This window comes from Emydura macquarii, unplaced genomic scaffold, assembly GCF_026122565.2.
Source record: "Emydura macquarii macquarii isolate MOO-44397 ecotype Brisbane River unplaced genomic scaffold, CSIRO-AGI_Emac_v2 contig_2676, whole genome shotgun sequence".
Taxonomy (NCBI): Eukaryota; Metazoa; Chordata; order Testudines; family Chelidae; genus Emydura; species Emydura macquarii.
The window spans coordinates 9,450,095-9,468,160 of NW_027132813.1; the positions used below are offsets into that span (position 1 = coordinate 9,450,095).

The following is an 18,066-nucleotide window of genomic DNA, read 5'->3' on the forward strand; positions in this document are numbered from 1 at the left end:
AGAGTTGGCAGTTTTTCAAAGAGGCACATTATTAAGGGCACAAGAGCAAACTATCCCACTGCGTAAGAAAGATAGGAAGTATGGCAAGAGACCACCCTGGCTAAACAAGGAGATCTTCAGTGATCTGAAACTCAAAAATGAGACCTACAAAAAGTGGGAACTAGGTCAAATTACAAAGGATGAATATAAACAAATAACACAAGTATGTAGGGACAAAATTAGAAAGACCAAGGCACAAAATGAGATTAAACTGGTTAGAGACATAAAGGGTAACAAGAAAACGTTCTACAAATATATTAGAAGCAAGAGGAAGATCAAGGACAGGGTATGCCCGCTATTCAATGGGGGTGGGGGAGGGAAAACAATAACAGAATGTGGAAATGGCAAAAGTGCTAAATGACTTTTTGTTTGTTTGCACCAAAAAGTTTAGTAGCCATTGGTCATCTAACTTAATGAATACCAATGAAAATGAGGTAGGATCAGAGGCTAAATTAGGGAAAGAACAAGTTAAAACTTACTTAGGGCTTGTCTTCACTTACCTCCGAGATTCGGCGGCAGTCAACCGGAGTTACGCAAGCTATGCAAAAAACTTGCGTAACTCCCATCAACTTCTCTGCTCCTCTTCTGCGTGCCGTCTTAACTGCACTGCACTGACAGGAACTGTGTTCCCGTTGACACAGCGCTACACCACTTGTGGAGGTGGGCTTAATATGTCGATTTCTGGATCGACTGAACGCGTCTTCCCTGACCACTCAGTCGATCCAGAGAAACGATCTGACGGCGGCGAATTTGCCGCTGTCAGTGAAGACATAGTCTTAGACAAGTTAGATGTCTTCAACCAGCAGGGCCTGATGAAATACATTCTAGAGTACTCAAGGACCTGACTGAAGAGCATTCTGATCCACTGATTATCTTCAAAAAGTCATGGAAGATGGAAGAGATTCCTGAGGACTGGAAAATGGCACTATATTCACCCATCTATAAAAAAGGGAATAAAAACAACCTGGGGAATACTGACCTGTCGGCTTAATTTCAGTACCTGGAAAGAGGTAAAAGCAAATAATTAAGCAATCAGTTTGCAAACACTTAGGAGATAATAAGGTAATAAGTAACAGTCAGCATGGATTTGTCAAGAACAAATCATATCAAACCAACCTGATAGCTTTCTTTGACAGGGTAACAAGCCTTGTGGATGGGGGGAAGCGGTAGATGTGGTACATCTTGATTTTTAGTAAGGTTTAAGTAAGATACTGTCTCATATAACCTTCTCAGAAACAAACTAGGGAAAAACAACCTAGCTGGAGCTGCTATAAAGTGGGTGCATAATTGGTTGGAAAACTGTTCCCAAAGAGTAGTTACCAGTGGTTTACAGTCAAACTGGAAGGGCATATCAAGTGGGGTGCTGCAGGGATCAATTCTGGGTCCAGTTCTGTTCAGTATCTTCATCAGAGAGTTAGATAATGGCATAGAGAGAGTACATTTATAAAGCTTGCGGATGATACCAAGTTAGGAGGGGTTGCAAGTGCTTTGGAGGATAGGATTAAAATTCAAAATGATCTGGACGAACTGGAGAAATGGTCTGAGGTAAATAGTTCAAAACTCAATAAAGACAAATGCAAAGTACTCCACTTAGGAAGGAACAATCAATCAGTTGCACACATACAAAATGGGAAATGACTGCCTAGGAAGGAGTACTGCGGAAACGGATCTAGTGATCATAGTGAATCACAAGCTAAATATGAGTCAGCAGTGTCATACTGTTGCAAAAAAAGCAAACATCATTCTGGGATGTATTATCAGAAGTGTTGTAAATAACACACAAGAAATAATTTTTCTGATCTACTCTGTACTGATTAGGCCTCCACTGGAGTACTATTCCAGTTATAGGTGCTGTATTTCAGGAAAGATGTGGACAACCCAGAGAAAGTCCAGAGAAGAGCAACAAAAATGATTCAAGGTCTAGAAAACATGACCCATGAGGGAAGATTGAAAAAACTGGGTTTAGTATGGAGAAGAGAAGAGTGAGGGGGGACATGATAACAGTTTTCATCGAGAAGGAGGAAGAAAAATTGTTCTTGTTAATCTCTGAGGATAGGACAAGAGGAAATGGGCTTAAATTGCAGCAAAGGCATCAGGTTGGACATAAGGAAAAACTGTCAAACTGTCCGGGTAATTAAGCACTGGAATAAATTGCCTAGGGAGGTTGGGGAATATCTGTCTTTGGATTTTACCTTTTTGGCCTGAACTTTGACACATTTGCTGTCAGTTAGGGAGTGAGCTTTTTCTGAAAGTTTTTTATTAAAAATGATTGAACCATTTTCAAGCATATAAGGAGTGAAAAAAAAATTCTGCTAAGAATTTTTTTGTGATGATGTCTTGTATTAACAGCTCTAACATGTTGGGATAATATAAACAGAAAACTTGGCAGGAACTTGGGGCCAGATTTTTAAAGGTAATTAGCTCCTGAAAATGCTAAATGTTTTTGAAAATCCAGCTAGCATCTATCTGCACCCTTAGGGACCTAAATACCTTTTTAAAATCTGGTACTTAGTCCCTAGGTCATAGGACAATAGATGGATCACTGGGCTGAGTCACACCTAACCTATCTCTGGCTGTGGCTAACCAGCTGCATTAGAGGAAGGTGGAAGAAACCCTGTAGGAGACAGTTATGGAATTGCCTGCCTGCAAGGAAAATTTCTTTCTAACAGCCCTAAATCAGAGTTTGGCATGTGCCCTGGAGCATAACATACGCCCTTCACTGATCCAGTGAAAACTAGATTAGATTTGACCTAGTTATAAGGGTTTAAATTTAGTATTTCTCACATGCACACCAGATTATGCTAAATGAAAAGACTAAGGTTCTGTCAACATGCAGGTGCCTTAAAAGTGTGGAAATCTCTGTTGAATAGAAGATGTCTCAAGATTTATGGGATGTAGATGAAGGAATAATGAAGCAGAGCGTGGCATTTCAGGTGTGATGAGTAGATGGCTGTGATCTATAATCAGTTAAGGTGATTGTGGAACATGGCAAGGCTCTGAAGTAAATTGTGTAGGCAGCCATGAGTGCTTTATTTTGCAACCCTAACATTCTTTTAATGTAGTATTGTTGAATGGAATATTGTATATGAAAGCATGTGTATCAGTCACAAGTTTTTTCCCATCACACATTCAGGAATCACTTCTTTGATTAGAAATCCAAACACTTGGAGAAATGCAAAACTGCCAGAAGAGACTGATGAGTTCACAAGAGGACTCCAAGCAAGTGGAAGGGGGGCAGTAACATTGTCAAGAAACACCCTTCCATAAGTCTTGGCGTGTTATGGCATAACATTTATGGTATAAATGGCATGATACACTGAACTGTAGCAATTCCTGCTCACATCTAGGAATTTGGGGCTAGGAGGTGGGGACAACTGCACAGGCAGTGTCTTCATTGTTATGCAGGCAGCTTGTTTAAACCCACGTTCACATGGCACCTATACCCAAGGGCAAGAGACTTCCCAAGTCATGAGCTGGGTCAAGGCCACCCAAACAGCCCCATGAGAATTGGCAGCCAGAAACCATGTATCTGCATTGAGTGTTGGTACTTAAGATCCAAAATGTTTGCTGGGTCTTCGATCCCTGCCAATATATCATCTAGGTTTTTACTCCCTTTTCTCTAAGGATAATTCATTAGTATAAATAGGGAGATCACACCTGTTGGGTTTTCTGTGGGAGTACAAGGCATTGATGGAACTCCGCCCTTTCCATCTTCCATGTTGATACTTACTTATAGAGGCCCTGATTCTCCACTGCCTTGCACCTTGTGTACTCATTTAGATACCTGTGCAAAAAGAGCACCAAGTGGGCTGGGGTGGTGCCAAATCCACTTTGCCCTGATCTTGCACAGTGCAAGTGGCTGGGCAAGGCCCAAAGACACTGCTCTCTGTCTATGACCATGAAAGTATCAAAGTTTCACAGATCAAAAGCTGAATTATGTAAAGTGTCTGTGTCCACTTATTTAGGCTCCCCAGTGGATTTTTCTTTAAGGAAAGATGACTTCCTTGCTGCCTCTCTGAAGCATGCCTAAGACACTATATTAATATGTATATCACTGGACAGAAATCTGCTATAAAGAGTCGCTATGGACAATGCCATTATGCTCGGATAGCTGAACATTCCGTATATACAGATCCATTAAACTGTGACAATCCCAATCAAACAGCCCCCTGCCCCTGTCTAATGTTTGCTGAGCAATGGAACACTTAGCTAGGCTAGTAGGAAAATCTTCCTAACGGTGAGATGGATTAGTTAGACTGTGGACTTCTCTCCCGAGGAAAGTAACAAGAGACCCAGTGGTAGAGTCATTTTAAAACTGGACAAATCAATGAGGAAAGCACGATAGGGAACAATTCTGCCTTTATCAGGGTGTGGGGGCAAACTCTTGGGTCTTGCTCAATCTTTGATTTCTAGGCTGTGGACTCAGGCTATGTTAAATGGGAGGGAAACAGCACAAAACATCCCTGCACAGCAGTTTGGCCACTCATCATTCAAGTCTGCATTTGTCCATATGGCCTCAATTTATTAATGCCTGAGAAAGCTGAGCCGTGTCCCCGGTTTTCCTTCAGACATCATGGGTGTGTGCTTATGTTTACTCACTGCTGCCATGTATACACTTGGTTGGTAGGAAGAGGGGGCACATGCAATCTTCAACCCAATGAGAATACAGTGTCTCAAGGTTGTATAAAGAGAGAATCTCTTCTACTCCATTCAAACTGTACAGCAAGAGAATATATTTAACTAAAAAATCCACAGTATCAAAACACGGCAAGTCACAGTAACATACTTTGTGATATAAATAGGCATACAATTTTTTTCAAATAGTTTGGCACTCTGTGCAATCAGTCTGGACTCTTATATGAATTAAAATCAAGACTAACCATTGCATTGCAAACCTCTCAGCTTCCTTGTGGTGATAGGGAAGGGAAACCAGACATAAATCCCAAAAGGCAATGACTGTGTAACACATGATATAGGAGATGAAAAAAATATTCCCTGATGCTCCTTGAACAGCATCCAATTTTTATTTGGTAGCAAAGAGTTTTACCCTCTTCCATATAGTCCAGCAGCACTTGTGTAACTACTGTTTGCTGAAAGAGCTTTTGCTAAACTTTCAGGAGATTGACTATAGGCCGTGGTCTGCAGCTAGTTATATTAGTGTAATTCCAGAACAACTTCAGTGAAGTCAATATACCAAATTCTTCTCTGAGTTGCAAGCATGCTAGTCCTGATTAACTCAATGAGAATAGGGTGGAGAGAAGAATTTGGTTCAGTGAATTAATTTGGATTTACCGGTGTAAATGAGAGCACAATTTGGACCTCTGTGGAGACCCTTCCTAACAGTTGTTTATTTGTCTTCACTGTAGATTTCCCCCACATTTTACTCTTTCATCATGGAAAGGAAACAGGAAATATAGTGAACAAGCCAAAGGAAAACTGATGCACAGGAATACCGATCAGTTAATCCTAGCTGAGTCCTGGCAATAAATACAGAAGATCAAGAGGAAGGCATGGCTCCTAGGGGTACAGTGGAGGTCATTAGAAATAATTTAAAATTGACTTGTGGGTATAATCTGACTTCATATCAGCTCAGTTGAGGGGAGATAATGCATACCGTGGTCCTAATTTGGATAACAAATTGCAGCATTACTTGGACACGAATTGTGTCTGCTTGAACATGGAGGAAAGCTGGATGTACATGTTTACTGGAATATTGTTGCATACTGGCTGCTGGGTGCATTAGTGAGAAAGCACTGCTTTCTCCAGGGTGGCATGTCATGCCTATTCGAGTCTTATGGCTATGTCTTCTAGGGGCTGGATCCTAAGTGTCTTTAAGCTTTTATTGCTTCTGTCATCCAGCAGATGTGGTTTTTTTGGCTCAAATGGGAAAGACTTATGTTTATGGCACAGAAGGTCCTGACTTTTAGCCTCACTGTTGCTTGCTATGATATTCTGTGTAACTACAATGGAGTGGTACAGTGTATTTTAATATGCAGCTGCAATACACAAAATAAATATAGTGGAAATGGAGTGGGGTAAAACCCAGGTTTTTTGACTGGTCTATGGTTCTCCAACTCAAAAACGTGATCTTTGCAGTGCATTAAAACAGAAGTTCTCCCAAAAGATCATGCACACTTCATGCAGCAGAGAGAGATGAGCACAGAGGCAATTTACATCAGCACCTAAAGGGTTGTTAATCAGTTGTGTGTTACCTTTTACAAACTTAAGGCGCATGCATTTTTTCAAGAAAGTACAAGATGAAGCAGAGACAGAGGGATCCTACATTTATAACCATTGGTATTATTGTCCTGTGTGCTTGAACAGTAATTCCCAACCATTTTAGGCAAATGGATTAAGTTGCCAGATAAACAGATCAAGAACTCGGTTGTCTCAGCCAGTGCCACCGCCCAGTCCGATGTGAGAGCACTTTATGAGACAGTGGTGTGCATCACCCCAAAGCCATGTCTGATCCAAGCACTCACCACTGAATGGGAGGTGGGCAGTAGCAGCACTGTGACCTCTAGTAAACCGGACCATTGGGATAAGCAGAAAGAAACTAGAGTTACAAGTACCGAGGAACCACTGCAATAAAGTCCCTTTGAAAGCCCTTGTTTTTATGTTGAGAAATATCACCAAGCAACATTTTGGTGCAGTCTCATGCCTTCAAGGAAATGGTGATGCAGAAAAGACAATTGCTGTCCCTCTTGTAAAACTTTTATCTAAAACACATTCATATTTATAAAGGGAGAAATTACATCTATATAGCCTGCTGCTCTGCACGTTAGAAATGTAGATCAGATAAACAGCTAGATTATGCAGAGCTCAACAGTGCAGGCTTTTGGAGTTTTCTTTACTGAGACGATGAAATATTTGACTGGGGGTGTTTTGGTGAAAGCACTAAAAATGTGACTGAGGTTCCTGTTTCCTAGTTTTGCTCACAAGGAGTTGGGCATTTTGCAAGTAACCTGGGTAACATGGTGTGGCAGGAGTTCGTGCAATAAAGCATTTGTATTACTCCTACTGACAACAGGCAAACACTCAAACCCACATCGCCTGCTGGCATATTGGAGGAGGCAGCCTTTCTCCACTGAACTTTTTCAGAAGGAGGCATAAAAGCTCCTGGTGATGAATTCAGCCCTCACAAAAACAACAACAAAAATCTCTCCACTCACCTTGAGGAAAAAACCCACCCTCCACCTGAGCACTTCTACAAGAGTTTTCCCTGTATGATTCTTTTCATCACAGAGCTAGAATCCAGGAGCAATATTTAGCTTTAACCTATGAGTTGACACTAGCTTCCCTTCTGTAAGTACTTGAAATTCTCTCTTTAAGAGCAATGTTGGGAGTTTGAGAAGAGCTGAACATGTAGAAATTGTGGGGTCCACTGAGGCCTCCTGTCCTAAGGGAGGGTTTTGAGTGCTATCCAAAAAGGGAGTCGTTTTCAGCTCTTTCCACTGAACTACATGCAGTAGGGTTGATTCTACCCTGCTCTGTTCCTTGCATCTTAGCATCAGGTGAAAGGAAGCAGCATTTCTCCTTGTTCTAAGAGTCCTATGCTGGAAGTTTATCACTGAGGGCACTGAAAGCTTTGCAAGTATCAATCACAAACCAAAGCAGCCCAGTTTAGGAGAGAGTTGAGTGGATAGTGCTGTGATTACAAAGACCTTCGTTTATATGTCAGAACAAAGAGCCTAACCCTTACCTCAGTTCAGATGAGAAATTTACAACGCTGCAGTTAGTAGGACAGGATTGTTTTCCTCCTCTGGAAGGCCATGGGGGATCATTCAGAGCCTGTCTCCTGCTTCTAGAAGTAAGGAAGAATTGTGCAGCTGCTTTGTCAGGATCATTCTACTCAGTGATTTCATTTTTTTGTGGGGGAGTAGGGAGGTAGAGATGGGAATGAACAGAAACCTCCACTCTAAACATTGGGCCATCTTGATCCAGGCTCAAACTTCATGGCTGGCCCTGCCTTATGTGGTGGCCCACACTAAAACCTCAACTCTAAACTTTGGGAAAATTCAGATCTGGATGGTTAATGGTACAATGGGAATTGGACCTGTATAACCTGAGAGCAGGATTTGGCCTTACCTAATCAATCTTCACAACAGCTCCATGAAGTGTTACTCCCACTTACAGCTGAGGGAGACAGTGAGAGAGAGAAGTGAAGCGATTTTCCCAATGCCTCATAATAAATCCATGGCAGAATTCAGGGATTCTTCAGTCATATCCTAGCTATAGTCCTCCTGCCTTCCAAACAAGACAGACTCACTTTTTAGTAAGAGCAATTAGATAGGGTTGAGGCAATTACAATGTATTTATTTGACTGGTAGTACTTTGAGGAAAATCCAATTCTGTTCTTGTTCTCCAGTGACCATTGAGAATCACCAGCCAATAAGATGCATCAACAGTAAGCTGCGCCAGCTGGGAATGATTTATCAATAATTAAAATTGCTTAAGCAGTACTAAAGTGACAGGTAAAAAAATGGCTTATTGTGTGTCAGAAGCATGGCTCAACATTGCTTCATCTTAAATATTTCAGAACTTCTCGAAGGGCAAGTTGGTTGCTTTTCTGCCTCAGTCAGTCTGATAAAATAGCTAAACAGCTATGGAATTTTTAATGAAACAACAGAACTTTCATGTAAATTACACATCCTGTAGCCTGTTTATGCAATGCTGTCTATGCCAACATCACTAACCCAATAAAAGCAGCCAAGACACAGGCATAATTATAACACTGCGATCTCAGAAGATACAAGGCAGCCCCTAAGAGTTCAACATTTCCATAGCAACTATCCCCTAATTAATCCCATTTTCCTGTCCTTGCTAAAACACACAGATGGAAAACACTGAACATTAGACAAAAAAGTAACCTGCAAAACCTCAGCAATTTAGACAAGCTGCTAAATCCTTTATCATCTTTTGCTACAAAGAGACTTTCTGAGGCGTCCTGAACTCCAGCATGTCAGACCAACAGCTATGCCTGAGGCATCTGTTGGCTAGATCTAGAGTCTGGTACCTGATGTTCCAGGAGACATGTCTGTGGACAATTTGATTTCTTGTGGCAGCACTGGTCTATTTAACTCTTACAACACTGAGGTTTTCCACACTGACTTCCAGAGAAATGTTCAGAAGCATGGGGATGTTCAGAACCCAAAGGTAAAAGCAGCATCTGGAAGGTTTGCACTATTGCCTCATCTTTGAGCTGGTGAAACTACAGAAAATCCAAGGGCTCTAAATTACACCTCACCTCCTTTGAATCACTGAGCACTCTGAGTTGAGCCAGCCACTGGTTGCAATGAAGCTAACTACCCACACGGAGAGCAATTCCCAGTGGCCAGCGCACATGACTGTGTAGTTCTGTTCCTGGTTGTGTGTCTGACTCACTCTCTGACCTTGGTGAGGTTACTTAGCTTGTCTGTGCCTCAGTTTTTCCCAGCTGTAAAAGAGAGATCATATTCTATAGGACAGTAGGGGAAGACTAAGGTCAGGTTGATACTACGGACTTATATTGGTATAACTACATTGCTCAGATGTGTGAAAAATCCACACCCCTTGAGCGATGTAGTTAGACCGACCTAACCCCCATGTAGACAGTGCTATGTCAGTGGGAGAACTTCTCCCCTCGACTTATCTCCCACCTCTCAGGGAGGTGGATTAACTACGCCGACAGGAGAAGCTCTCCTGTTGGTATAGTAGCATCTTGACTAAAGCACCACAGTATGCAGCTGCATTGGTGCAGATGCACCTCTATAATGCTGTATGTGAAGACAAGCCTTAAGTCCTCAATGCTATATCTGTCTTGCAGGGTGTTTTGAAGCTTAATTCTTTAACATTTGCAGAGTTTGAGACTGAAGGAGCTAAGAAGTGCAAGGTACTATTATAGCATAGTATTGATCAGTGAATAATTAGCAGCCATGCAGTAATATATTCTAGTTTGTATAAATTACCAGGAGGATTTCAATTCTGAGGAGAATTCCTGTGGTAATTACTGTAGTAATAGTAATCCTGATGATCTTGTCGCTTGGCATTAATACAGGTGATTCACACAGTATTTTGATAACATTTCCAGAGTAATTTGCCATTGATTAACTGGGATTTGATTTTTAGCTTGCTGCTGTTGTGGAACTTTCTAACTGGCAAAGTGAAGTAATGGGCTCTCTGCCTCCGAGTGTTATCTAATGATGATGATAGCTGTTTTCTTTGTTAATCATTCCCAACCCTGTGTTATGGAAAAACAAAAACTGGCTCCTGCCACTCAAAGAAACCCACTTTGCTGCTGTCTGTATTGTGATTTTTTTTAAACCTCTCCAGAGTTGGTATTTTATTTTTTTTAAATCTACCTTCCTCCAAAATTTTAAGTACAAAACTTGCCTCTCTGCTCCACTCTGCAGATCTCTTCTCTTCAGAGCAGAGCTGAGAGGGGACTTCTAGCCATACACAGCAGCCATTCTTTAATAAAGGGTAGTTATCTTTAATAAAGGACATATAATGCTAGGTGTTTAAGCTTAGCAGTGGGCTTTCTGTATGATCTTGATCAAGTCATTTAACTTCCCACTGCCTCAGTTTCTCACTGGTAGAATGGAGATAATGATGTCTACATTTATAAAGTGCTCTGAGCTCTACCAGTGAAAAGTGTTATTGTTAGCATTCAGCCAGGACACATGAAGGGCTAGCTCAGGCAGCTCTCCCTCCGTTATGGCAAGGAAAGCTAATCTGACTGATCTTCTGCAAATCCAGTGCTGTTCGATCGTATCCTGAGTGAGCTGGCCCCAGCACCGCTCCTCTTTCTAAATTTGTGCCAGTTGTGCTTGAAGAACCAGACAAAACAGGCTTGTCCACCCTCCTAAATGAATCAAACACTGCACCCCATGTTGGCTGGTTAGAGATCTTCCCAGCTTGGTGCTCACACATCAGGTAGTATGTGTGCGTGCCTAAAATATATCAACCCAGCTAAAATTGGGCCTAATAAATATATAAGTATCTAAAATACATTGTTTATATTAAGGATTTGGGTCCTCATAGTCTCTCTCTCTCCCCCTCTCCCTCTCCATGTGTGATATCAAGGCAGTTGAGATCAGCTAAGATACTGGAGCTAACAGCCCCCAAGTTTAAATGGAAGAGACTCTTAAACTCACTCTCCCTCCTTTCCAGGTCTGACACAGCCTCAATCTATTGACCAGCAGGGCAGTTTGTTGACTGCAATGCTGATCTATTTTCCCACGCCTGGTCTCTGAGTATGTCTACACTCTGTTTTAAAACCTAAGGCCGCAAGTCTCAGAGGCCTGGTCTGGGCAAGGTATTGCTAGTAGTGATAGAGAAGTGTTATTACCATTACACAAGGCACTGATGAGACCTCATCTGGAATACTGTATGCAATTCTGGTCTCCCATGTTTAAGAAAGATGAATTCATATTGGAACAGGTGCAGAGATGGGCTCCTAGGATGATGAGAGGAATAGAGAACCTGCCTTACAAGAGGAGACTTAAGGAGCTTGGCTTGATTGGCCTAACAAAACAAAGGTTGAGGGGAGCTATGATTGCTTTCTCTAAATACATCAGAAGGATAAATACCAGGGAGAGAGAGAACAGTTATTTATGTTAAGGGCCAATGCTGGCACAAGAACAAATGGATATAAACTGGCTATCAATAAGTTTAGGCTTGAAATTAAACAAAGGTTTCTAACTATCAGAGGAGTGAAGATCTGGAACAGCCTTCCAAGGGGAGCAGTGGGGGCAAAAAACCTAACTTGTTTCAAAAATGGGCTTGATATGTTTTCAGAGGGGATGATATGAGATTGCCTACAATGGCATATGGCCCATCTGCTACTGCTATTACCAAACATCTCCAATGACTGGAAATGGGACACTATATGGGGAGTGCTCTAAGTCACTTTCCCAGGTGTCTGGCTGGTGGGTCTAACTGGTTACCATATATAGAGTCGTGAAGGAATTGGGGGTTTTCGCCTTCCTCTAAAGCATGGGGCATGGGTCACTTACTGGTTTGAACTAGAGTAAATGGGGAATCTCTTTAAATCAAGATTTGAGGACTTCAGTGACTCAGCCATAGGTTATGGGTCTATTACAGGAGTGGGTGGGTGAGGTTCTGTGGCCTACGTTGTGCAGGAGATCAGACTCGATCATCATGATGGTTCCTTCTAGCCTTAAAGTCTATGACTTGGGCTTGTGCTAATGGCACTAAGAACAGCAGTGTGAACACTGCAGCTCAGACTGGGCGGGGGATGGCTTTCAGAGCTCAAGCTCCAGCCTGAGCCCGAATGTCTACACAGCTGTTTTTAGCGCTGTAGTGTGAGCTTGGGTCTGTAGACCCAGGCTCTGAGGCTCACTGCTATGGGTTTTAGAACGCAGTGTAGACACACCCTGAGAGGATGGACTGAAGAAGAAGAGTTGAATCAGCTCTGTGGGATGGGAAGGTTTTTATGTAGATGACGAGTAAACCTGAATTATTTTGACTGGTACTTAAAAAAAAAAAAAAAAAAAAGAGAGAGAGAGAGAGAGAGCTTGAAGTCAATGGGAGCAGAAGCAGGACCTTAATTTATCTCTGCTCCATGACCATGGGAGAAGTGCTTTTTACTGAGTAGAAAGAAATCCCCTTCTACCTACTGACAGCTTTCTGATGAATGCACTGAGGAGTTGTATTAGTTATTTCTGAAATCCAGAAAAAGCTGAATGAAATGCACTGGTGAACCCCTGACAGGAGGAGGAGAGTGAGCAGGTGACATGGGGGAAGGAAAGAAACCCTGGCTTCTCAGAAGAAAGAAGAAAAATGAACACAGCCTTAAATGAAGACCAGCTGCCCAGTTACAGCTGGGAGAAGAGCATTTTTCATCAGAGATGATCTGAGCTACCTGCTTTGTAGTGACAATAGTATTAGCTCTGTAATTGTTATTTATTTGTTTTCTGAGCACTACAACTTTAAATCTTAAAGGACTTGGCTGTCTGCAGAGCCAGGCAGCCATTTTTGTGTTCAGGCCAGTGCTGACTGTCATAGAGGAAGCCCACATCTGCCACTCATGCACCATCACAGAGACTTTACTTTTGTTCTTTGTTTCTTTAAACTACAGCAAAGGTCATTCTAACTGAACGTATCTGTTTGGTCTGTGTGTCTGAAACACCCACAACATGATCCAAACGCAAACAGTGAGAGTATGTCTTCACTGACGGCGGCAAATTCGCTGCCATCAGATCGATTTATCCGGATTGATTGAGTGGAAGTGAAGACCCACTCAATCGATCCAGAAGTCGATTTAATAAAGTCACCTCCCCAAAAAGCGTAGTGCTGTGTCAATGGGTACACATTTCCTGTCACACAGTGTAGTGGAGACGGCACGCAGAAGGGAATTTAGGAAATCGATGTAAGTTACGCAAGCTACTCTATGTAGCTTGCATAACTCCCGGCAACTGCCACCGAAATTGCCTGTCAGTGTAGATCAGGCCTGAGGGTGAGGGGGGATCAGGGTAGAAAGCGCTGTGGAGCAGGTGGGGTTTCATGCCCTAGACCCTCTCCCACTGGAACTCTTATTTATGAAACAAAAAGGGAGAGTTACTGAGAAATCTTACATTTGGATGTGTCTCTGTTTTGATGCGCCTCAATTAAGGCTATGGGGATTTTTAATTAATTTGTTGAAAGGATAGTTCCCGAAGAGAGGGAATGGCAGTATAATTTTGCCCTGTGCTCCTGAATGGCTCCTCTCATCATCTTTTCATAGCGGGAAAGTGACTGGCAAACACGGTTCTCTCCATTCCTTGCAATGCACTTATGGGCCTGATATTCAGAGATGCTGAGTGCCCACAGCAGCTCAGGCCATTGATCTTCCCATGAATTTCATACTGGTATGCTGGATGGAGGGGCCTGCAGAATTAAGTCCTTTCTTTAGCCATCATATAGATACAACATAGCCAAGGGCAGTGCTTCCCAACACCAGTATGGTTCAACCCTGACCGGGAAGGACCACCACTCTAGGCTTGAAATGGCAGTTCATTTTCCATGCCCCAGTAAATCCTTGACCTCTTGGCCAAGACTGCTAACATGGAGTCTAGTCAGTGCCATCTGTTGCAGTGGTCTTTGAAATATGAACACTTGTCTTCTGGGAAGCGAACCAAGACCACTGCATCATGCACACAGGCAACAAAACACACATTATAAGTATATTAACTTCCACAGTATGGTGCTATTTATCCACAAGTCTCTTTCATGGGCAGGGGGGGCGGGGGGCTTTTTAGTCCCGGTAAATACTGGTATAAACCAGAAGCTTTAGACAGCATATTACCTCACCCAACCCACACACCGCACAAAGCACACGCCACACCACGTCGTCCCAGTTCTTTGCAAGAACCAGTTTGCTGCTGGTTTGCAGCAGGTCCAGTCATTTATCTTCTTTCAGCAGACAGAAGCAGGCAAGCTGTACTCACAGCCTGGGTCACCAGTAAAGTATGATTTATAGCAGCCACAAGCAAAACCTCAGGGCATCTGCAACAACAGAGCTTCAGTGAGCATCATAAACACACACAGCAGGAAAGGCTGAGCTGAGCCCCTGTTATCATGAAGCACTCAAGAAAGGACTCTTGGGAAACAAGGGACCACTCAGCTTTTGCTTTTACATACTGTACATATATCTATAAATATATTTCATCTTGATGTTCACAATTGGGGTTCTTTAACGGTGAATTATACAGGAGACCAAATGTCTTCAGCTGCTTCACACCCTGTGGATGGAGAAAGCAGCATCTCCGCTCTTCTCACCGCTTGCCCAAGTGCCATCTCACTCAGCAATGTCTCATTCTACTAATGTTTTCACCCTCCTTGGGATTGGCTGCCCATCACAATGTGTTGGCTGTGCCAGTCCTAACCCACGCCGTGTTTGCCTCATCTCCGGTTCTAAACAGGATCAGTGAAGGTCTCCATCTGCTGTTCTGCACCGCCGCTCCGCTGAACAGACGTACGCATTGGTTTAATCAAAACAAAACAAAAGAAAAGAAAAATGAAAATGTCCTTGTGCCCCCAGCTGCCAAACACAACCTTTCGCCATGTTCCTTGGAACACCCTTGTCCCAGCCATTACAGCTGCTGTGGGATCCCCTGTTCCTTGTTGCCTGTGGGGGAGTGGGAAGGGAACATGATTAAAATGTTGTTTCAGGGTTCGCAGCCTTGGTGTGCTGCAAACAAACCATCAGCAATGGGTCATGTTTAACAGGACCCACCATGAGAAGGGGGAGAGAGAGAAGTTTCTCTTTCACTTATTTCTGCTGGTGCAGGGGCATGCATTGTGGGGGATATCATTGCTGCCCTAGCCCATTTTTGGGTAGTGTGGTCATTGCCCTTTCTGATGTGCAGGTCTGACAGGAAATTGGAGCTGGTTGGGGTCTGGGTTGTGGCTTTTGCAGCCACAGGTACATTGGGGAGGGCTGGGAGGCCTGGTTTGCAGAATGCAGAGTCATCCCATACAGAGTGCCTCTTAGGGCATTGTGCAAAGTCCCTCCCCTCGTGCTGGCCTCAGGGTGCTAGGGGCAGACAGGGTGAGGGGAACTGACAATGCCCCCATCATGCTCAGCCAAGCTCCCCCTTTGGGATGTGTTTATTATCCTTCAAAGCTCCTCTTAAAACTCACCTCTGATGTGATGCCTACAAACACTTAACAGCAACTGGAATGCTGGGATTGCTACTTATTGAGTCGACTGTTATCATCTCACTCTGTTACCTTGTGCTCCCCCAGTCTGTTTCTTGTATCCACCTGTAGATTGTATGCTCTTTGGGGAAGGAGCAGTCTTTTATTAGCTGAGTGTACAGCGCCTAGCGCAGTGGGGGCCTGATTGGGGCCTGCAGGAGCTAGCACAACACAGTAAGAATAAGGGAGCACCCTTTGCTGCCCTGGCCTCCCACATGTGCCATTGCACTCGGAGGGCAAATGTTAAAATTCCAGTCTTGCTTTGAGTTCGGGGATCAAACCCACCCTACAGCCCACAGCAACGCTTAACCAAAACCGCCCAGTGTTGACAGGTTTTCACCCAAAGCCATAAATCAGCCCAGGTCTTGGTTGAAACTTGACTCCAAGCAGCTTGCTGAAAGGTCTGTGAATCTCTGGAAGGGAAGCAGAGGCCCTGCATCAGAAATGAAAACAGGTGAATTTCCCCTGCTTTCACAGTGAAGGATTTCAACAGCGCTAGTTTGCATACAGTGACTCTTTCAGCAGATTTTCCCCTGTGGTGACAAGCACATCCTAGGTATGGCTGTATTTCTTTGTCTGGAGGCATGTGCCCTATGCGTGACAGGGCACAATCAACTTCCTGGAGGCAACATTTCTTCTGGTGGCTGACATGCTTTTCTAGCCTTCCCCACTGCTCGCTCTCTGTCTAACTGCACCTGCTGTGTTAGTAACTGTAGTGTGTGCAGTGTCAGGTCTGCCTTGAGAGATCCTGGGTAGACTGCAGAAATGTGTCTAGTACAGGGGTAGTAATGGCTGAGCCTATGGCTATAAAAATCAATGGTGTTCTGTGCTCCACCTACCCCGTCCTGTAAATATGAACTTTTCTAAATTATTGAATACATGCATATTATTTTTTAGGATGAAGACAGAGAGTTATGGGAATGAAAACTTCAATATTACTCCCAAGATGTTTTGGCAACTGTGGTTTCCAGACACTGCTGGCTGGATTAATAACTTTAGCAATACTTTCATCTGAAATGCTAACGGAAAGTTCACAGGTTCTTTCTTTTATTTAAACTTGTATGAATCTAGTGCTGACTAAGGACTGCTAACAAGAACCAGACAGGAGCGGCACAAGCCTCCTTCTGACAGCTCCTCCAGTGCATTGTGGTCTTAGTTGAAATACCACTAGCTTTTTCCAGTCATGCCCCTCTCTGGTAGAGCTCCATAGCAGTGCCGGTTTGTGTGGTGGTCGGGTGATGGGGACAAACATCCACCAGAGGTTAGGATGAGACTTAAGTTATGGGCTATGTCAGGATTGGAACACAAATGTCAGGTCCCCTCCAGCGAGCTCACCCCTTCATGCTCCCTTCCCCGAAGCACGTTTCCATGCTCTTGCTGAAATAGCACTTCATCCCAGCACACCAGAGTCACATGCATTATAATCAGGGCACAGCTGTGCTGGTGAATGTGTAAAGTGCAAGGAGTTTTAGTGGGGAAATCAATTGCACTAGGTGGTGTCTCGATTCTTATATGATAAGACAGAGGAGCAGGAAAGGCTTCTCTCCTTACTTCCCAGGCATTGCCCACCCTACTCAAATAAAGGCAGCCAGTCACGTTTGCTTATGTCATCATCAAGGAAGCAAAGCACTAATGGCTTTTTCCTTTTGTGCTCACGAATGGCCAATAGAAATGCAGGAGTCCAACTAGGGGTACAAGCTGTCTGCATCAGTGCTCAGCTTTAGACACTGCAAGAGCTGGAACCCAATCCCCTATTCTTCCCTGCTTCTCATCTTATCTCCCACCTTTCTCCTGGGAGCACAAGCTTTGCCTTCCCAGATGGTGCCATTGACACACAGGAACCTTTTTCCTGGGAACACAGAATTTGCCCTCCTTGATGATGCTGTTGACGCATGTTCCTGAACTTGGGCCTTTGTAGCAATTTCCCCCTCATCTGGTGGTTGAGTTGGGGGTCTATTTGGGGTTCTGCTGCAGGATCAGTCAAGTACAACTTCATTTCCCATGATTACTCCCCAGATGGTTATGGTCAGGAGAGAGGGGCAGAAGAATCTCTCTCCACCAGTTTGTCATGATGACCCGTGATAATGACAGCATCAGTTATTTTAACTTTGTCCAGGTGGTCACAAAGTCTCTATCAGAATTACCCCCTGGCTTTCCCAATAGAGCCAGTGGTTATTATAATGACATCAGTGTGGAGCTCCCCTATTTAAGAAAACAATTGTCCTTACCTGTGTCATCAGTAACAATGGAGATGTTTAAAATGAAACATTTAACAATGCAGTTTCCTTTTCACCTTTTTCTTTTTCCTCAGTTTGGACAGTGAAACTAGACTGGTCAATATCACTT

The 18,066-nt window shown here is 43.4% G+C and overlaps 1 protein-coding gene across 1 annotated transcript in view; it reads right to left on the reverse strand.

The window, feature by feature from the left end:
* Positions 1-14,635: 14,635 nt before the first annotated feature.
* STUM (stum, mechanosensory transduction mediator homolog) overlaps positions 14,636-18,066 on the reverse strand; it is a 69,721-nt gene continuing 66,290 nt past the window's right edge. Inside the window, exon 3 of the mRNA XM_067565387.1 lies at positions 14,636-15,148. Coding sequence (XP_067421488.1) covers positions 15,114-15,148 — 35 coding nt within the window. The 3' untranslated portion in view covers positions 14,636-15,113. The remainder of the gene's footprint in view (positions 15,149-18,066) is intronic.